This window comes from Miniopterus natalensis, chromosome 6 (genome assembly GCF_054644295.1).
Source record: "Miniopterus natalensis isolate mMinNat1 chromosome 6, mMinNat1.hap1, whole genome shotgun sequence".
Taxonomy (NCBI): domain Eukaryota; kingdom Metazoa; phylum Chordata; class Mammalia; order Chiroptera; family Miniopteridae; genus Miniopterus; species Miniopterus natalensis.
Window position 1 is genome coordinate 55706537 of NC_142086.1, and position 23233 is coordinate 55729769.

Consider the following 23233-nt stretch of genomic DNA (forward strand, 5'->3'; position numbering starts at 1 on the left):
TTTCACAATAGTCAAGACATGGAAACAACCTAATTGTCCATCTACAGAAAAATGGATAAAGATGTGGGGGGGGTGTGTATACAATATGGAATATTACTTAGTGATGGGAAAGAAAGAAATCCTGCCATTTGTGACAACATGGATGGACCTTGAGGGCATTATGCTATGTGAAATAAGTCAGACAGAGAAAGACAAATACTGTATGATCCCATAAGTGGAACCTAAAAAAGCCAAACTCATAGAAAAGGATTATAGAATGGTAGTTGCCAGGGGCTGGCGAGTAGAGGAAATGCAGAGATGTTGGCTAAAGGGTACAAACTTCCAGTTACAAGATAAATAAGTTCTGGGGAATCTAATGTACAGCATGATGACTATAGCTAACAATACTGTATATTCTTGAAAGTTGCTAAGAGAGCAGATCTACAATGTTCTCACCACAAAAAGAAACGGCAATTATGTGAGATATGGAGATGTTAACTAACCCTATTATGGTAATCATTTCACAATATATGTATATCAAAGAATCACAATGTATACCTTAAAGTCTACACAGTGTTAAATCTCAATTACATCTCAATAAAGCTGAAAAAAAATTATTTATAGGAAACAGTGATGAACAGGTTAATATACCCAGCAACAGCCTCTATTTCACAAAAGCTGACAACTTAAAGAAGACAGCATCGATACAGGCAAAATTTAAGAAGAGAAGAAAAATACACAGACAACTTTATCAACATTAAAGTTACACATGAATTCAATAAAGTATTTACATTATGCTTCCTCCACTTCTCTTTCCTTTTCATGTGCTCTCCAAGAATTTAGAAGGTGAAAAGCAGCCAAAATGAACTTATTTAGGGTTAAAAGTCCTTTTACCAAATCTTTAATCATCTTTGTGACTCTCCTCTGAACCCATTCCAAGGGAATGAAGGAATGCCAGAACTGACCTTAGAGAGTGGGAAGAAAGGGGCGAGGAGTGCAGGGAACAGAAAGGTAGCGAAGTAAACCGAGCTCCGTGTTTCTACACTGTGCCAGGGTTGATCTGTGCTCCCCTCGGGGGCTCTCCTGAGTTTGGGAGTTCCTGGCTGTTAGCAGAGCTCCCCCTGGAGGTGCAGGAGACGGTGGTCACAGGACCCAGCTTTACCCTCCCCCTCAGCAAATGAGTACTGATTTTGTGTCAGATATTGTACTAGGCAATTTTGTGCCAAAATCTTTAGGGTCTGTAAGTGTATTACACCCACGCAAGTGGGCCTTCTACTTCTATGCATGGCTTCAGCAGACCATATTGCACTATAGAGAGATTTACATTTTAAATGATCAAGTATTTCTTTTATATGCAAGTGTGACTTAAACAAATACATACTTACCTTTTTAAGTTGGTCCTGTCACCGCTATCTGAGCTTGCCACAGATGAAGTATCATAGGAGTGAGAATCAATAGTATCAATGTTTAACAATGTAGGATCCTCAAGAACAAAGGACTCATCTTCATCATCAGTCTAAATTCAGAGAATATGGATCAATAAATTCAAAATTGCAAATAATTTGTAAGTCAGACAGGCATTAACAGGTTTCTCCAAAACAGTCACATTCTTATTTCTGCTTTTCACCTCTTTTTTATGTATTGTTTTTGACCAGAGATGCCTAGCACAGAATTAAATCTCAACTCTAAATAGATATCTTTCTACAAAAAGTTGACTCCAAAAATTTCTTTCTTGTAGCAGGAAGAAGCAGGAGCAGTTATGCAGATTATTGTTAGCTGCAGAATATTTCTTAAAATGCAAATTTGCATAGATGTGTTATTAGTTAACTAACAGCCAAAGGCTAATTAGAAGGAAACAAGTGCCATCTGACTATAAAGAGTATGCAATGAGAAATATGACAGGCAGACACAAGAAAGGCATTCTGGGTTGGAAAGAGCACATGCAAACACAGTGATTTCATAATATGGATTTTGCCCATGGAAAAGGGAGTAGTCCAAAATGTCTGGAGCATATGGAGTAGGAGTTGGAGGTGGTCCTTGAAAGATAAGATGGAACCCAAATAGTAGAGCCTTATATTCCACTGAGCTAGGTGACAGCAGAGTTCATGTCTATCTAGTCCAACACTGTATCCCTAGTGCCTAGTACAATATCTGACACGAAATCAGTACTCATTTGTTTAATGAATTAGCGTACTATATAGAGTAGGCAGTGGGAAGGCAACTGAGACTTTTAAGTGGACACTCATGATGGGAACCATGTTTAAAAAAAATAAATGGGGTGGTGTGAAGATAGATGAGGGAAGAAGGGGGAAACTGAAGCAGGGAGACTACTAAGAACCAGTTAGAAGGCTATTGCAACATCAAGGAAGGAGAGGAGAGTCCAGCCTAGGAATGCAACAGAAGAGATCAAGAGAAAGAATTATGAAAGAGATATTACTGAGATAAAATCCTAAATCCCTGGTTACCACTTAAATGGGGGGAAGGGAGCCATGGGGTTAAAGGGGAAGTCAAAGAAGATTCCAAGGTTTCCAGCTTGGGCAGCTAGGTAAAAGATGGTATTACTGAGGTAAGAAAACAGAAGAATAGCAGATAAAGCAGAATGAGGAGTTTAGCTTTGAACAGGTGGATTCTGAGCAAAAGACATTAAAGAAAAAATGTTCTGATCATAACTTCTCTTTCAGCTGGACTACCTTCTGTCTTACCATTTCATCAATGCTCTTAAGAGAGCAGTTCATACTCATTATCTCTACTTTCTCCACGCATTACTAGCTACTAACAACTACCCTTGCTGAAGTTACTTAGCCAGGTCCACTGGCCTATTTTACCTTAGCAAGTTCTTGCCCTCTGTGCATCATTCAACACTATTGAGCATTCCCTGCTTCCTGAAACTCTCTCTTCCCTTGGGCTCTAGTACATCTCTGCTGGTAGCCCTCCAGCTTACGTGGTCTCTTCTATCAGTCATGTTCTGCTTTCTCCTCAGCCCAACCTTTAATGATGCTGTTCCCCAGGGTTATATTCTTAGCTCTCTTCCTGCTTCATACGCTTACTATATAAACAAGCTAGCCCATGCCTACAGCTTCAAGTACCATGTCATGCTAATGGCTTCAAAATCTGTATCTTCAGAGTCAATCTTTCTCTTGAGATTTAGCTCATATTTCCAACTGCTTTTCAGATATCTCCACACTCAACTCTGCTAAGAACAGGGTTAGGGTTAGCAAGGAAATATTATTTTACTTGAGAGCTGTACAAGAGCAGAACAACTGCTATAGGAAAAGGGAAAATAAATAATTCAGAAACAAGAATTATAGCACAAAGGTCTTAAACAAGACAATCAGAATCTTATTTGATTTTCTTAAACACCTGGGGGTACAATTAAAAAAAAACAGATCAGCTGCCTGGCTGGGCATGGCTCAGTGGTTGAGCACTGACGTAGGATCCAGGAGACTGAGGTTCAATTCCCAGTCAGGGCACATGCCCGAGGTTGTGGGCTCAATCCCCAGTCGGGGGCATGCAGGAGGCAGCCAATCAATGACGACTCTCTCATCATTGATGTTTCAACTATCTCTCTCCCTATCCCTTCCTCTCTCTGAAATCAATAAAGATATATTAAAAAACAAATAAACAACAAACAAAAACAACAAAACAGATCAGCTAAGTTAAGCCAGGGTGGAAAGCTTACAGGGTAAGTGAAAGAAAAAGTGAAAAAAAGAAGAGAATTGTTGATATGAATAAGGCTGAATTTAAAATTACTAGCTATATAGTATATATTGATTCTCCCCAAATATGTAAAATCTATATAATTCTATTAAATTCAAGCTGGTGTGTGTCAACTAATAAAGTGATTCTAAAACTTATATGGAAATGCAAAAAAACAAGAATAAGAAAGGCAATATTGAAAAACAACAAAGCTGGAATATTGCAGCTATTAGGTATCAAGACCTATTATAAAGGTTCACACATTAGAATGTGATATTGGGGCAATATAGAAAGACCAATGGAATTAAGTCAACGTATATGACCACCTGATTTACAACAAAAGTGACACCACAGAGAAGAATCACACCATCACACACAAAAACATCTCAGATGACTTGCAGATCTATCTAATTGTGAAAGGAAGAACAATAAGAATTTTTAAAAAATAAGATAGCATCATCATGACCTTGGAATTTGCAAAATTTTCTTAAACAGGACACATAAAAAAAACCATAATGAAAAAACCTAATAAGGTTTTTGAAGTAAATTAACATAATGAATTACATTAAGAACTTCTGGTCATCAAAAGAAACCATTAATAGAGTGAAAAAGTAACCCAGAGAATGGAAGTAGACATTTGCAATATATATTTAATAAAGGGCTTATATCCATACCATATAAAGAACTCCTATAAGTTTAAAAAACAAACAAACAACAAAACAGTTCAATAGAAAAGTGGGGAAAGACATAAAAAGGAAATTCACAAAATAGATATCCAAATGTCCAAATATATGTCAAGGTACCCAGTTTAATCAATCTCCAGAGAATTTCAGATTAAAACTATGATGTGATACCACTACACACTGATAAGAAAGAATGCCTAAGTGAAAAAGAGAGAAAAATTCAGAAGTTGGTGAGGATAGGGTAACCAGAAGTCCCATATATTGTGCTGGAAGTATATATTACTACCACCACTCTGAAAAACCATGGCAGTATCTACCAAGGCTGAACATGTCCATATCTGATGACTCAGCAATTCTACACCTAGGTTTATACCCCATAGAAATGTGTGTGTATCGATATGTATGTGTGTATACAGAGCTAAAGACATGAATAAGAATATTCACAGCAGCACTTTTCATAGTAGCCAGAAAATGGAAATTACACAAATGCCCATTAACAGCAGAATGAATAAATAATGGTACATACATAAAAATTTTATACAGCAATGGGAATGAACAATTGCATGCAAAAATATGAATGAATCTAAAGACATAATATTGAGAAAAATAAACCAGGCACCCAAAATCACATACTGTATAATTCCATTTATATGAAGTTCAAAGAAGGTAACCTAGTCAATGGTGGTAGAAGTTAGGATGGTTTGGGTACTGAAGGAGCTTCTGGGGTGCTAGTAAAGTTTTATTTCTTCATCTGGATTCTGGTTACACAGGGCGTTCAGTTTGTGAAAACTCACCAAGCTGTATACTTATAGTTTCTGCGCTTTGTCTATATGTATGTTATACTTCAATAAAAAGTTCAAAAGAAATTTCTGACAGCACAATGCAACAGTAGGATTGAAGTGAAGCCAGGACTACTCTCAGAGACTGGGAGGCTAGGAAGGATCAAGAGATTTGGTCTTGATGAGGTCAAAGACCAGGTTTAATGGAAGGGAATGGCAGGGGAGGTTGTTATGGTTAGAGAATGGAATTTCAAAATTAAAAACCTCAGAGATAGCACAGCTCCAAAGGATAACAAGGCCTGGCAACATTATTTCATACCCTAAATTCTGAGATTTAGGGTGTCTCAGTAATCTCTAATCTTTCCATTCTGTAAATATCTTGTAAGTCTATTTCTTCCCAGCCTCTCTTCATGTTGAAGAACATTTGCATCCACGTATCCTAGAGCAAGTGCTTACTTAAACTTTCTACTTCTGCCACTTTCATTTTTTTCTTTTTAAAAACCATTTCCTTTAATCCATTTTCCCCCTTACAGTCTTCATAATATCCTACAACTTAAATTATTTTTACTTTCACTTATCAACCTACCTACCTCCCTTGAGGTGTGAAGGCTGGCCAATTTATTTATTTATTTTTTACATTTTAATGAATTTATTGGGGTGATATTGGGTAATAAAATTATATAGGTTTCAGGTATACGGTTCTATAATACATCATCTGTATATTGTATTGTGTGTTCACCACCCCAAGTCAAGTCACCTTCCATCACCACTTAACCTCCTTTACCCTCTTCTACCTTACCACATTCCCCTTTCCCTCTGGTAATTACCATACTGTTGTCTGTATCTATAAGGGTTTTTTTTCCTTTGCTTAATCCCTTCACCTTTTTCACCCAGCCCCTCAATACCCCCCCTCAGACAACTGTCAGTCTGTTCTCTGTATTGATGAGCCTGTTTCTAGTTTGTTTGTTAGTTCATTTTGTTAATTAGATTCCACATATAAGTGAAATCACATGGTACTTCTCTTTCTCTGACTGGCTTATTTCACTTAAAATAATACTCTCCAGGTCCATCCATACTATTGCGAAAGTTAACATTTCCCTCTTTTTTACGATAAAGTAGTATTCCACTGTGTAAATGTAACACAGCTTTTTTTATCCACTCATCTACTGATGGACACGGGCTTTTTCCAAATCTTGGCTATTGCAAATAACTCTGCAATGAACACAGAGGTGCATATATTCTTTTGAATTAGTGTTTTGGGTTTCTTCAGATATATTCCCATAAATGGAATTGCTGGGTCATAAAGCAGTTTCATTTTTAATTTTTTGAGGAAACTCCATACTGCTTTCCACAGTGGCTACACCAATCTGCATTCCTGCCAACAGTGCATGAGCATTCCCTTTTATTTACATCCTTGCTAACAGTTGTTTGTTGATTTACTGCTGATAGCCATTCTGATAGATGAGGTGACATCTCATTGTGGTTTTAATTTGCATTTCTCTGAGGATTAATGACATTGAGTATCTTTTCATATGTCTATTGGCCATCTGTATGTCCTCTTTGGAGAATTGTCTATTCAAGTCCTTTGCCCATTTTTTAATTGAATTGTTTGTTTTTCTGGTGTTGGGTTTTATAAATTTTAGATATTAACCCTTTATCATATGTATCATTGGTGAACATGTTCTCCCATTCAGTGGGCTGTCTTTTCACTTTGTTGATGGTTTCCTTTGCTGTGCAAAAACCTTTTAGTTTGATGTAGTCCCATTTGTTTATTTTTTCTTTTGTTTCCCTTGCCCAAGGAGCTATATCGAAAAAAATATTGCTACAAGAAATGTCCGACATTTTACTGCCTATGTTTTCTTCTAGGATTTTTATGATTTTGAGTATAACATTTAAGTCTTTAATCCATTTTGAGTTTATCCTTGTGTATGGTGTAAGAAGGTGGTCTAGTTTCATTTTTCTGCATGTATCTGTCCAATTTTCCCAACACCATTTATTGAATAGACTGTTTTACCTCATTGTATGCTTTTGCCTCCTTTGTCAAATATTAATTGACCATAAAGGCTTGGGTTATTTCTGGGTGCTCTGTTCTGTTCCACAAATCTACATGTCTGTTTTTATGCCAGTACCATGCTGTTTTGATTACTATGGCCATGTAGTATAGTTTGATATCAGGTAATGTGATTCTTCCAGCCCAACTTTGTTCTTCTTTTTCAAAATTGCTGTGGCTGTTCAGTGTCTTTTGTGTTTCCACATACATTTTCTGGAATATTTGTTCTAGCTCTTTGAAATACACCAGTGGTATCTTGATAGGAATTGAGTTGAATCTATAGATTTTTTGGGGCAGTATGGACATTTTAATGATGTTAATTCTTCTTATCCATGAACACAATATATCCTTCCATTTATTTGTATCTTCTTCAATTTCCTTCTTCAGTGTCATAATTTTCCAAGTATTGGTATTTTACATCCTTGGCTAAATTATTTCCTAGGATTATTTTTTTTGATGCAATTATAAATGGGATTGTTTTCTTAGTTTCACTTTCTGATAGTTCGTTATTGATATATAGAAATGCAACTAATCTCTGGATATTTATTTTGTATCCAGCTACTTTACTGAATTCATTCATCAGTTCTAATAGTTTTTTGGTGGAATCTTTAGGGTTCTCTATATACAGTATCATGTCATCTTCAAACAATGACAGTTTTATTCTTCCTTTCCAATTTGGATGCCTTTTATTTCTTCTTCTTGTCTGATTGCTGTGGCCAGGACTTTCAGTACTATGTTGAATAAGAGTGTTGAAAGCCGACATCCTGTCTTGTTCCTGATCTTAAAGGAAACACTTTAGTTTTTGCCCATTGGGTATGATGTTGGCTATGGGTTTCTCCTACATTGCCTTTATTATGTTGAGGTATTTTCCCACTTTGCTGAGAGTTTTTATTATAAATGGGTGCTAGATTTTATCAAATGCTTTTTCTTCATCTATTGATATGATGTGATTTTTTTATCCTTCATTTCGTTTATTTGGATGTGTATCACGTTTATTGATTTGTGGATATTGTACCAACCTTGCATCCCTGGAATAAATCCCAGTTGATCGTAGTGTATGATCTTTTTAATGTATTGCTGGATCTGGTTTGCTCATACTTTGTTGAGAATTTTTGCATCTATAGTCATCAGGGATATTGGCCTATAATTTTCTTTCTTTGTAGTGTCTTTTTTTTTTAAATATATCTTTATTGATTTCAGAGAGAGGAAAGGAGAGGGAGAGAGAGAGCTAGAAACATCACTGATGAGAGAGTCATTGATCGGCTGTGGCCCAGAACCCGGGCATGTGCCCTGACTGGGAATCAAACCCTGATCGCCTGGATCCTAGGTCGACGCTTAACCGCTGAGCCACGCCCGGCCGGGCTGTAGTGTCTTTATACTGGGCACAGAGATGAACAAGACCTGGCTTCTGCCCTTGAGAAGCTCACAATCTAAATCAGCACTGTCCAAAAGAACCTTCTGCAAAGATAGAAATATTTTGCATCTATGCTGTTCACTATAATAGCCACTAACCACATGTGGAGTACTGAGCACTTGAAATGTGCCTCATACAACTGAGGATTTGAAATTTCAATTCTTATTTAACTGTAATTAATGTAAATTTAAATTGCCACATGTGACTAGTGGCTCCCACATTGGACAGTACAGACAGATTTTGATACATACACTATAACTAACCCAGAAGTATTAAATTTAATGCCATAAAATGATCACTAATATATACTTACCTCATTTAGTATGCTTTCCAGTGTTGGAGGAGTATCAACTTGAGGAATATCAAACTCCTTGTCATCAATCTAAATAGGGAAAAGAAATTAATGCTCACATAATAATGTTTTCCCTCTTATAATCATGAGGGTTTTAATTAATTTACAACCATTATCAATTAAGAGACAAACATACCACCAAACTGGTAACACAGAGAGCCAACTCAATAAAAATCCATGGTAATGAGGGTCAGGTCAAAAGACTACAGAATTGTTTTCTTTCCTGTACACATATTCAGTGATTATCAAAGACAAATATGCACTGACTGCACCATCCTGACAGCCCTTTCCAGAAAGCTTCTGTTGAAGGACTTTGGCATCTGTTTTCTTAGACATGACAAAACAGCATGTTTTATGATAATCCCTAATTTTCTAAGTTTAGACATAAGTCATATAAGCAATATACAAAGGTTTGACATTGCATTTCTTAGTTATTTCATAAATTATGTTGAGAATAATTAGGTTAAACAACTTATTAAATATTCTCATGGACACAAAAAACAAATCAATGAGGGGAAAATCACTATGTAAGAATTCTAAATCTATCACTAGTTCTATGCTCTTAAGTCATTTAATATAGCTGCATTTCAGTTTCTTCCTTCATAAATGGATTACCAGAGTATTGTGAAGCTCAAATGAGAACATGTATTATAGTGTTTCATAAACTAAAATGAACTATACCAGCGATTTTCAACCTTTTTCATCTCATGGCACACATAAACTACTAAAATTCTACAGCACACCAAAAAATATACTTTTTGCTGATCTGACAAAAAAAATAGGTATAATTTTGATTCATTCACACTGGACAGCTATTGTTGTGTTGGCTGTTGTCATTTTTTTATTTGACAATCTAAGGGAAAAGAAGTCAGTGCCCCTGACTAAACAGTAAGGTACTGAACGTTTTAAAAATTCTTATAGCACATGGGTTGAAAATCGCTGAACTGTACAAATGAAGAGTGATATTATCTCATAACACTATAGGAAGACTCTTATTAACCCATGCAAAAATGATAGATTTAGAGTCTTTGAGTCATAAAGTACACTCTAATCAACATTTTGGCTAAACATCATCACTTAACAAAAGTTGAATTTTTACCAGATCATTTTTGAACTCCAGTTCCTTATCCAGATCTATGTAAGAGAATTTGGAAAGCGAAGCTTCTAGATTGAAGGATTTATTCAGTTCTTCTTCAGTAGTCTTGGCACAGAGACTCTGTTCCACATTTTCATGGTCTGGTTCATTTTCCATATTTACTTTTAAGAATTGTATTCAGTCAATCCAAGCAAGTTTTTGTTTGTTTTGTCTTTTGGCCTTAGATCATGATGACCTGAATGATGATCTCTCTTCAAAAAAGAAAATAATACGTTGTTTAGATTTCCTCAACTAGACATTCTGAAACTTACATGGTCAGACTTTTGTGGAAACTCAATCATCTGATTATAGTCAAACGGAAATTTACAGTACGGTATGGGGATATGATATGGAGGTAGGGTTTCTATGGGAGCATAAAGGAGGAACATCTAACTCAGGAGTCGAGAAAGTGACCCTCCACCCAAAGTCATAAGCCTGGTGATAGTGACAGGCTTGGGATAAACTCAGCCACTAGACCTGGTACTAACTAGATTTATGTATGTAAGAGCATAAGGGTAAACTGGTGCCAAAAGCTACAATTAACCCCTTCCTCACTCCCCTAAACCTTAGAGTGGATCTCCAGTTCCTCTGTAGACAAGCATATAGACTATCTTTGTCACTGGTATCCATTCAGGGCACAGATCTCTCAGGAAGCCTTATGTAGACACAGAGGGCCCAGAATGGTTAGCTAGTCGCTTAATATGACACTAGCAAATCTAAGGGTTCAGATTAATTGGGGTAAGTAACAATGATGCTGAAATGAAATAATTCCACCAACTAGAGATTTCTAGAAAGAAAGCTAGTATAGAGAAACAAGGACATTTTCAGGGAAAACTGAAATACTAAAAAAAAAAAGCAATTTTTTGTAGGTTTTGCAGCTCTAAATAATACAGTACCATATCAAAAGGAAACAGGCAATTTCATTTACTCGCAAAATTGTCCAGCAAAGAATTGTCTGCAAAATTTCTAGAAAACTGCCCGGCCGGCCGTGGCTCAGTGGTTGAGCATCGACCTGGGATCCAGGTAATTGGGGTTTGATTTCCAGTCAGGGCACATGCCCGGGTTGTGGGCTCGATCCCCAGTCAGGGGCATGCAGAAGGCAGCCGGTCAATGACTCTCTCATCACTGATGTTTCTATCTCTCTCTCTGCCTCTCCTTTCCTCTCTCTGAAATCAATAAAGATATATTAAAAAAAAAAATTCTAGAAAACTAAAAATATAGTCAAGAAAAAATAATTATAAGTTCAATGATTAAATTTACTTTTAAATGTTTTTAGTTTATGTTATAATTAGACTCCAAGTGACCAAACTTTTAAAACCTGGTTAGAATAAAGAAACAAAAATATGAAAACAGAAACAATGTCATAGTAATGATAATAAAATCAACTCTTCCCACCATACAAACTCCTCTTACTCTTACTCCTTAGTGATGTGAAGGTAAAAAAAGGCTGACAACCACTGAGCCACTGAAAGAATCTTTTAAAAGGGAGTGGAGAATTAGTTGTTTTTTTAAAAATATATAACATGCCCAAAACACAAAATTTTATCTAATTAGGCTCATTTTTCTTTATTTTAATTTATTTTTTATCACCATTTATCCCCCGTATACCTGCACTTAAAATTAATTTCACTTCCTTTAGTGTTTCAGTTTTGTCAGACTAATAGAATTAATATCTACTATGTATAAGACTCATGAAGACTGGTTTTTTTAAAAGCTGAGACCATTTTTTTCTAGCTAGTACATTTGGTGAGATTAATGTCTTTCACATGTTACAGAAGATAGACTCTAGGCTCTGTTCTATAAAACACATGTATTAAATATATTCCTAGAAGACATCACAGACGGTACTCTGTATCTGGCAACATTAGAAAGTATCTTTCCAATCTCAGTTACTAAATGTACTGTTTCTTTTGCAATAAGCCAAATATGGTAGCAATATTAGCATTTATATGCCTTTCTTCAAAGAAAACTGAGTTGGCTCATGAAAAATTACTTCTTAATAAAGTTCGCTCTTATTTGTACCACTTAGCAAATATGATTATAATTAGTCAAGGGTGTTTGCAAACATGCACAATCTAATTTACATTCAGTGGTTCCTGAGGACAGTTTCTGAGATTTATTCACACATACACACACAAACACGTATTTTTAAATAGTGGAAAATACCACAGAAAAAAAGGAAAACTTTTGTTTAAATGATCAATAACCTAAAATGTTTCATTCTTTGCATTTGTCTTTCCAAAATAACTCATAAAGGAAAACAATTCTTTTCTGGCTCCTGCCATGCTACCCTATTTCCTTTCCAACCTTCACCTCACTGAGCTCCTGTGATTGATGTGATGTGGTAGCAAAGTGGAAAGAACACAAGTCAAAGAGTCAATTAAAATCATGTTTGAATCTGGGCTTTACCAGTTCCTACCTGTAACCTTGGTCAATCTGTACCTTTCGGAGTCTCTCTATTTTTACATCTGTTAAGATGAACTCCTGTGGCCCTTTGTGTTGTTTACACAGAGCAGCACCTCTTGTTCTGGGAAGGGCTCCTTCAAACATGTGGTTCTTGTGGAGGCTGCCAATCAAAAATCCCCTAGTAATAGAGATTGCCTAAAGTAGCCAGAGTCCTTCACCAGGATTCATTAAAATAGAACTGGTGAGGAACAGCCATTTCCACTGTTTTCTAAACAATGAGTAATAAGGCTGGACAGCACCCTCACCCTAGACCTGCCCCCAGCTCACCCTGTTCTGCAGAAAAGGAGATCATTTATTCAACACATATCAAACAAACACCTACTATGCATTTGTTACTAGGAATCCACCTCTAAGGACAGAATTTACATTCTGAGTACAGATTCTTTAGCAAGAATGAAATCAACCCACAAACACAAGTAGAAAAGAAGAGGGAAGAGTGTCTTGATATCATTCAAGCCCCAAGTTTCCAACCTTCTATGAAGTTAGCTCTGGCTATCGCCTTCAGCAATTTAGACACATAAGCCAACATCCTCTCCCAATTTTCTTTCTTTTGTCCCTTACAATTGATAGTCCCAACTCCCAGGAATGCAACTACCTCTTTTGTAGAAATAAATGATACACTGACTGTAAAGCATTTAAAATAATACCTGGACACACAACAGGTTTTCAAGAAATATTAGCTATCATCATTTAAAATTTCCTCAAAATCTCCAAATCCTTCTAAAGTTTAAAGCCCTGAAACAAGATCCAGTATTTTTGTAAAGATGTAGCCCATGCTAAGCATATCAGAAGAATACCTTATCAGAAGGATAAGCTTCTACTATCACATTAGAAGTTTCTTCATGAGATGAATTGTGGGGTTTTGCCTAAGACTAGCACAGCTCCCAGCAAAGCGATACACACACTTAATAAAAACTTTTAATTATGATAAGTGTCTTATACTACTAATTCATTCTAAAAGTATGCCTTTTCTTTACATCAACTTTCTCTTTTGTCACTTACCAGCAGTTTTTCTTTTTTTTATGTTAGTCAACAAATTTTTCCAACCCAAACAGATCCGCTGAATCAAAAGGTCACAATGCTCATTTAAAAAAAAGAAAGAGTTCACTAGAGCCGCTTCTGTATATTTTTTAGAAACTGAGTTGTACCTGAACCTATCTGTGGTAGGCAGAATAATAGTGCCCAATGATGCCCATCCTAATCCCCAAAGCCTGTGGCTATGCTACCTTACATGTCAAAAGGGATTTAGTAGATGTGATGAAAGTAGGGTTTTTAGTTGGGGAGATTATCCTGGACGTCTGGTGGGTCCAATGTATCAAAAGGGTCTTGAGCAGTTGAAAAGGGAGGCAGAAAAGTGTGTCAAAGAAAGAGGTGTGACAACAGAAGCAGAGAGATGCTATATTGCAAGCTTTGAAGATGAAGGATGGGTGGCACAAGCCAAGGAATTCACTCAATTTTTAGAAGCTGCAAAAGTAGATGGATTCTCTCCTAGAGCCTCCAGAAAACCCCCAGTCCTGCCACAGCTTGAATTTAGCCTACTAAGACCGGTGCTGGATTTGTGAACTACAGAACTGTGCAGTAATAAATCTATGCTGTTTTAAGCCACTAAATTTGTGGCAATTTGTCACATTAATAATAGAGAACAAATATACTAACAAACTTCAATTAGTTTGTTTCTGACAAGATCTCCAACATTCTGAAATACTAACCCTGCCCTTGTTACTTGGTGTTGCCCAAATATTTATTGAGCAAGCTCTTCATTTCAATATGCAGAATGATGATGAAATGCTTAATATATGACACTTAATATTACACACTTGATGCAGACAGAGACTTCAGATATCATTTAAGTGCTATCTCAGTGCAAAGGTTGGCAATGAACTACTGATACTTTCCTCTTGAGATACAATTCTACGACTAGTTCTTCACCTAATCATTGGGTAACCTAGTGTTTTTATCATTCTTAAGGCAATGCCATGCCAGATAGTATCTGCAGACAACACAACAGTTAACATCAATTGTCTTAGTCTCTCCCAGAATGAAATCAGATTAATATGACAGGAAATGTATGTCACAGACTCATGATTACCCAGTATGCTGTCCTCTTCTGAGTGCTGATAAACTAATATTTTAATAATTCCGACTTAAGATTATCTGACATCTTGATAGTTCCCAAGGTTGTTCCCTACTAATAAGGTTATTCCCAACCAATGAATAATCGATTCAAGGGCCATTAAAATATATATATGTACCATATAAACAGCAATGACCCGATTATGACATTGGCCAACTGAATAATAACTCTAGAATGTGACCTAGATTAGGCAAGGTCAATGTGGAACTCTTTCAACAGTTTTTTGGTTTTGGTTTTTTCACTTTGGAAAACATTCCCAACTGTTCTCAAGTTCCAGGATCTTAGAACTTTTTTACAGTGAAATCAAATCAACTGTGTGTTACTGTTGTTGTTTTTAATTTACTATGTCCCAGAAAGATATCACAAAATCATGATATGGAAACTATTTTACATGCCAATTTGTTTCTGGCTTTCCCAATCCAAGTATTTTTCCTCTTCCATTTATGTCTTTGCTTTGTTGTATCTTCCTGTGGTTTGTTTTGTAAAAAAAAATAATAATAATACAATAGAGGATTAAATTCTATTAGTTTTCTACTATATTTCTCAGGTAAATGGACTCATTTTTAACAGCTCCCCAATGCCTACAGGATAAAGCTACAAATTCTAAGCCTATGATTCCAGACAGCACATGAGCTGAACCTACTTTCCTTTACAACTAAACTACTATTTGTATTCAGTCCTTCAAAAACAGTTTCCACTTTCCCTCCATGTCTGCTTACTCTACTTCACCTTCCCTTTCCTTTTCTTCTCCATTTATCTGAGTTCCTTCTTTCCTTCTTCCTTCTGGGCACCCTCCTTCCCCCAAGCATCCTCTGAATCCAGAATGCATATCTTCTTTAGAACAGTGTCATGCCACTTTCCTCATACTGATTCATTAGGTAACTTACCATGTGACTATGTCTTCTCTCCCCAACTATACAATAAAAATGGGGCCATGCTTCTTTGTATACTCCACATCACTGGGCCCAATGACTTACATAGCTATGTAAACATTCAATAAATATTTGCTAACACAGAAACTGGAAGATAGGAATAACACCTGTGTTGCAAATTAAATACATCAGTTTTATTTCCTGTAATTGTTAAACTCCAGAGGATATTGTCTCATAGCATATAGGAATCTATGCCATAATAAGCCAAGTTACAACTGAGTTTTACCTTTATTTATTCAGACTTTTCAACTACTGCTGATCATATTCATCCTTCAGATACCAGCTAAAACTTTGATTCCTAAAAAAGCCTTTTTTGTCCTGGTCAACTAGACTAGGTTCCCTATTAATACACACCTACAATATTGTTCTCTTTATTACACTAATCGTATCACGATCATTTCTTCAGTGTCTGAACCACCACTCCTTCCCCTCTACTGGGACTCGGGTTCCAGGAGAGCAAAGACCAGATGAGTCTTGTTCACTATTGTATGCCCAATGCCTAATTACACAGTAGCTAATCAACCCACCAATCCAGCCAGCCCATCATCCCCTCCCTCATTCCCTAGGTAAACAGCCAAGAAACACTTTATCACTGGTTTCCAGAGCTTCAAAGAACAGTTCTGGTCATTCAAAATAAGATGTGATTAGTCCTATACCAAAAAGCCTACCACCTTGCAAGTTCCACTCTTTACATCTAGGTGAGATTTTTTTTAAATCCATAACACTGATTTTATTTTTAGTGATCATTTTGCTCATGTGTAACATGACAAAAACTCTACAATTTCAGATGTTTCATGTTCTTTTTCATTAATTCAGCCTATAGGTCAAGATGAAAACAGTGAAAATATATCACATGTCCATTCAATCTACAGGAATTCAACTATTATCTACAACAAAGGGAAAGAGATTTAAAAAAAAAAAAAAAAAAAGACTCACAAAGAGCTAGGGACTCTGTATACGGTTCCACTCAATAACTACATGCTTCAGCGTGAGCCTGGGAGAGGAAATGGGTATCTGCTGTCCTTTTGGTCAGTCTCAGTTTTTGCATGCACGAGCAATTTCATCTGTGCTCAAAATAACAAACAGCATGCCATTCCATTCCAACATGCAGCAAAAACTAGCTGTGCTGGAATTCCTGAGAGATCCTATGTCAGTCTCCAACATGACTCCTTCCCAGGGTATTTTGAGGGTACTCCATTTTCAAGGGTACTCAATTTCACCTTACTCATGTACTTTAGAAACAGACCCTGTGTTTGATGCAATGCTACTATATACTGAGATGAGCTGCTTACCTGACCCCTGAGTTTCTTTCCAAGAACAGGCCCATTTAGGTAACTACGGTCCCAGCGCTTAGAGCTGCCACTATGAAAATGCCTAAACTGTTTCCTTTTCTCTTCTCTTGGTAAATGTCTAAAAGAGAAGAGTGATCATTTAAAACTTAGGAAGTACATAGAGAACAATAAATGTTAAAAAGAAAAGTGAAGGAAAAGAAGAGTGCCTGATATGGAACATTCTCAAGGAATTCATACATTGGGGCCGAAAACTAGCCTCAACAAATTTAAGATTGAAATCATACCAAGCATATTCTCTAACCACAACACTTTGAAATTTGAAATCAACTGCAAGAAGAAAGCTGGAAAAACCACAGATATGTGAAGATTAAACAACATGCTACTGACCAATGACTGGGTCAAAGAAGTAATAAAAGAAGAGATGAAAAGATAGAGACAAATGAGAATGACAATAAGACATATCAAAAAATTTTAGGATGCAGCAAAAGTGGTAATAAGAAGGAAGTTTACAGCATTACAGGCCTACCTCAAGAAACAAAAGAAATCTCAAATAACCTATCATTTCACCTTAAAGAACTAGAAAAAGAACAAAACAAAGCCCGAAGACAGTAGAAGGAAGGAAATAATAAAAATGAGAGCAGAATTAAACGAAATAGAAAACAAAAAGACAACAAAAAAATTAAGGCAACAAAGAGCTGGTTCTTTGAAAAGGTAAATAAAACTGACAAATCTCTGGCTAGATTTACCAAGGGAAAAAAAGAGAAAAGGCCCAAATAAACAATATCAGAAATAAAAAAGAAATTACAAAGGACACTACAGAAATACAAAGGACTACACAAGGATACTATTAAAGGCTATATACCACCAAATTTAATAAATTAGAAGAAATAAACAAGTTCTTAGAAATAAATAACCTTCCTAGACTGAATCATGAAGAATTGGAAAATCTAAATAGACCATTCGACAGTAACGGTCTTCAAAAATCTCTCTCAAAAAAAAAGTGTAGGGCCGGATGGCTTCACTAGTGAATTCTACCAAACAGTCAAAGACTTAATACCTATGCTTCTCAAATTCTGCCAAAAAAGAGGCAATATTTCCTAACTCATTACCCTAATGCCAAAACCTCAACAAGGACAACACAAAAGAAAATGATAAGCCAATATCTCTTATGAATATACATGCAAAAATTCTAAACAAAATACTAGCAAATGGAATACAATAGTACATTTAAAAGATAATACACCATGATCAAGTGGGATTCCTTCCAGGGGCACAAGGACGTTTTTAACATACACATATCAATCAATAGGATACACTACATTAACAAAATAAAAACTAAAATCTTATGTTCATATCAATAGATGCAGAAAAAGCACTTGACAAAATACACCATACATTTATGATTAAAACACTAAAAAAAAAATGGTACAGAAGGAAAGTACCTCAACATAAAGGCCATTATGACACTCAGCTACTATACTCAACGGTGAGAAACTGAAAGGTTTTCTTCTAAGATCAGAAACAAGACAAGCATGCCCACTCTCACCACTGTTATACAACATCATATTGAAGTCCTAGCCAGAGCAATCAGGCAAGAGAAAGAAATAAAAGGCATCCAAGCTGTAAATAAAGAAGTAAAACCGCCACTTTTTGCAGATGACATGATTCTATATATAAAAAACTCTAAAGACTCCACCAAAAACCTATTAGAAACAATAAATAAATAAAGTTGCAGGATACAAAATCAATGTACAAAAAATCCCTTGTATTCCTATAAACTAGCAATGAAATATCAAAAAGAAATAAAAACAATTCCATTTGCAATTGCAACAAAAAGAATATAATACCTAGGAATAAACTTAACAAAGGAGTAAAAGACCTATACACTGAAAACTACAAGGCATTGTTGAAAGAAATTGAAGAAGACACATGGAAAAATATCCCATGTTAATGGATTGTAAGAATGGCCACATTACCTCAAGCAATATACAAATATAATGCAATCCCCATCAAAATCTCAATGGCATTTTTCAAAGAAATATAACAAAAATCATTAAATTTGTATGGACCACAAAAGGCCCTGAATAGCCAAAGTAATACTGAGAAAAAAAGAACAAAGTATCATACTCCCTAACTTCAAATTATACTATGAAGCTACAATAATCAAAACAGTATGGTATGAGCAGAAAAACAGATACACAGACCAATGGAACAGTATTGAGAGCTCAGAAATAAACAGCATGTATGTACATGGGCAACTAATTTTTGACAAAGGAGTCAAAAACATACAATGGAAGAAAGAAAGCTTCTTCAATAACTGGTCCTGGGAAAATTGGAAGGCCACATGCAAAAGAATGAAATTAGACTGCTATTTGACACTAAACGCAAAAATAAACTCAAAATTGATTAAAGACTTAAATATAAGATCTGAAACAATAAAATACATAGACGAAAACATAGGTACTAAACTTATGGACCTTGGTCTCTGAGAGGATTTTATAAACTTGACCCCAAAGGCAAAGGAAGTAAAAGCAAAAAAAAAAAAAAAGAAAAAAGGATGGGACTAAAAAAGCTTATAGACAGCAAAAGAAACCTTCAACAAAACAAAAAGGCAACCAACAAAAATGGAGCTAATATCCAAAATATGTAAAGAACTCATACAATCCAACAACGAAAAAACAATCCAATTAAAATACAAACAGAGGGCCTGAACAGACATTTTTCCAAAGACGTACAAATGGTCAACAAATATATGAAAAGATGTTCAACTTTAATAGCTATAAGGGAAATGCAAATCAAAACCACAATGAGATACCATCTCACACCTGTTAGAACGGCTATTTTCAATAAGACAAGAAAGAAACTGCTGCAGAGGATGTGGAGTAAAAGGAACCCTCATTCGCTGCTGTAAATTGGTACAGCCACTATGGAAAGTAGTATGGAAATTTCCCCCCAAAATTAAAAATAGAGCTACCATATGACCCAGCAACCCCTTTTCTGGGTATCTACCCAAAAAATTTGAAAACATTTATCCATAAAGATATGTGTAACCCTATGTTCACTGCAGCATTACACACTGTAGCCAAGACATGGAAACAACCTAAGTGTTATTCAGTGAATGACTGGATAAAGAAGGTGTGGTACACACATATAATGGACTACTACTCAGCCATAAGAAAGGATGAAACACTGCCATTTGTGACAACATGGATAGATCTTGAAAGTATCACACTAAGCAAAATAAGTTAGATGGAAAAAGACAAGAACCATATAATTTCAATAATATGTGGGATATAAAACAGAAAGCAACAAATGAACAAAATAAACTAAGAGACACAGACAACAGAAGGGTGGTTACCAGAGGGGAAGGGAGGTGGTGGAGGAAGGATAAAGAGGGTCAAATATATGGTGACGGAGAGAGACTAGACTTTGGGTGGTGAGCACATAATGCAATATACAGATGATGTATTACAGAATTGTACACTTGAAACTTATATAATATTATTAACCAATGTTACCCCAATAAATTTAATTTTAAAAATAAACGACATTAAAAAAAGAAGAGTACCTGAGACCTACCTGCACATGGTGCTAAGTTACTATTATGAATCATCAGACATAACTCTGATAGCCTCATTCTAAAAAACAAAAACCTAAATCCCCTGTAACAAATACAAAACAAGAACCAAGTCTACAAATATCTATATTACGTATGAACCCTGACATTATTCATCAGCTTTATATCAATATGTGTTTGAGGCAATAAGTAAAATGAATAAAAGAGAAAAAAAATCACTTCTTTTCAGCTTCTAAGAAAGGATCTCTGTTATAAGAGATTCCATTATAAGAATCTCTGTCAAAGACTCATCCCAACCTCAGAGAACTCCTAAGAAGCACATGAGCCTTGTGTGGGCTGAAATATATTCTTTTTTCTTCTTCACTGAACTGGTATGGGTGGAAAGTTAAATTCACAAAAGACAGGATTGCATTCAGTTGTAGGCTGAGTAGATGGTGGCCTTCCCACCCATCTTAATTAACTACCGATTAATTAAATTGCCACCTCAATTTGTCTTGGTTAGGTGTCAAGGAAGATGTACAGTCACAAGAGATTTATTTTTATTTTTTACTTTCTGAAAGAGCAAGAGGAGGCTTCTTGCTGAACTGCAGTGGAAAAAACAAATTCGACTACAGTTAAAACATGCACCTTCACCACCATTCCTCTAGAAAACTGCTCCTTCTTCACTCCAACCATGTAATTGGTGGTGCTGCCAGTCAAATACCATATCTGCCTAGCCAGAAGAGTAGGCAGAGAATATTCTTGAGTCCAATTTGGCCAATCAGTGTCCTTCCCTTGGTTTTGTAAATATTGAAGGTAGGAGTTTTCTCTTTACTCTGGGTGCTTGGAAACTTGGAAGATGTAACACAGGGGCTATTATACAGAATGGAGATCATTCAAACATTAATTCAAAGTTCAGTTAAGAACAGAACAGTTTAATCTTACAAATATACACATATAACACCTGAAGCTGTGGGTCAAGAGAAGATACTATCCAACCTCTGTGAAAACTATAAAAAGATCAAAAGTTAAACATACTTCATTCAGTTCAAAGGGCCTTACTTTTCATTTACACACATAACTGACTTTTGGTGTCTCAGTGGTTCAAATGTCTATGAAAAGAGCGAGATATAGCTAAAAATCAAGATATCCTAATATTCTGAGACAGACTAACATCCATCTGCTTAGTAGCGGGATGGAAAACATACATCCAGGCACAAAGGAAATATATAAAAGAAAATCACGTATTACTCTTAGAGCTCTGGAAAGAATTTTTTCACATGTAACTATGTCTCTTTAACATATGAAGCCCCATAGTTCAACCAGAATCTTGCCCACCCCCACACTTATCTTTATTCTACATTCTGTGGAACAAGCCAGCTACTGCCAGAGGATTCAATATCTACTCTCTGCTTAACTTGAACCATGAGCAAACCCCTATCTTTACACAAACATATGTAGATCCTCCATCCCCATTTGTATTAAATATACTTCAAACACACACACCTGACATGTAATTATCTCCCCATCACAGACATCTGTAGCAGAGTTGGTGCTACAAATTAACAACATCCATGTCTGTTTGGCTTGGGTTTCGTGTGTGTTTTGCGTTTTGGGGGTGGGGGGTGCAGCGCTCAGGAGGGTACGGTAGAAGGTGGATAATGCAGAGGACACAAGCTTTCCTGTCCATTCTAATATTAGTCTAATATTTAGTAGGGTACGGAGGATGCATATCTATTTGGAGAAGGCTCCAAGTGTTCTTGATTACCTATGGCCATGGAGGTAATCCTACTTCATCTCACCCTAATCTCCTTTGAAACACACCTAAACACTTTAGGCTGCTGATTCCCTCCTTCCCCAGGTACCACACTTGAGAGAACTAACCAGGCCACGGGAGTAGCCCTGAACGTTAGAGACCCACCTGTTCCCTTGCCGCCCTCACTCTGGGGCACACCTTGCAGGCAGAGAAACTGGCACCAGCCTAACAGAGTGCGCACCAATCCTAAAAGGTGGACACCCCATCTAAGCCCCAGCCTCACGCTTGGGGAGCATATTCACCCCAGTCCTCGAGGGATGGAGGAGCTTACACATGCGCCCCACGCCGAAAGGCGGGCTGCACACCTGCTCCGCCCGGGGGAGGGGTGTTATCACCGGCCTCCTACTCTCATCATCTAGGGGAGCGAGTGCACCTGTCTCTCAGCCTCCCATTCGTTTATCAGCAAGTGGAAACTGCCCGACCTAGTCCCAGGCCAAACCAAGGGCTCACCGTTCCGCCCCAGAGTCACCCCACCCGGCCGGTGGGCCCCGGTCCAGTTAGCCTGTCAGTGGCCGCCCCTTCAGCCACCCAGAGGCCGCGCCGCTGTCGCGCGACAGGAAAGGGCGGCGGCTCAGGAACCTGAGGTGTGTTCTTTTCCCGCCTGGCGAACAGCCCCTCACTACTGTCCCCACCCCCACCCCCACCCGCACACCCTCCCGAGATTCCTCACCTGCGCTTGTGGCCATTCCTGCCCCGGGCCCCGGCCCACGTGACCCCGCCCCCTGCTCTAGCCTTACGCACGCGCAGTGTCTACCACTACGGGCCACGCTTCCGCTTTCCTCCACTCGCCCTTGACTCTCCTGGGCGGTCCGCCCCTCCACGCCACGCCCTCATTTAAAGGGCCAGAAATACACCGTCCCACCCCAGGGACTAAGGGGTGATTAACCTCTTGGGGAACAAGAGAATGGAAATGTCGGGAGGAGCGCAGAACAATAACAGTCCTTGAGAT

General features: G+C 37.1%; 1 protein-coding gene across 3 annotated transcripts in view; it reads right to left on the bottom strand.

Moving 5' to 3' along the window:
- VPS8 (VPS8 subunit of CORVET complex) overlaps nt 1-22980 on the bottom strand; it is a 200688-nt gene extending 177708 nt beyond the window's left edge. Inside the window, exons 1-6 of one of the 3 annotated variants that reach the window (XM_087818259.1) lie at nt 22955-22974; nt 21117-21341; nt 16913-17030; nt 10053-10300; nt 8915-8983; nt 1365-1495 (exon numbers count right to left, since the gene is read on the bottom strand). In XM_087818259.1, the coding sequence (XP_087674385.1) occupies nt 1365-1495; nt 8915-8983; nt 10053-10205 (353 nt within the window). In that variant the 5' untranslated portion in view covers nt 10206-10300; nt 16913-17030; nt 21117-21341; nt 22955-22974. Of the gene's footprint in view, nt 1-1364; nt 1496-8914; nt 8984-10052; nt 10301-16912; nt 17031-21116; nt 21342-22954 lie in introns of all 3 variants that reach the window. The other 2 variants (XM_016200096.2, XM_016200097.2) reach the window with 2 other exon arrangements.
- Between the last annotated feature and the right edge of the window lie 253 nt (nt 22981-23233).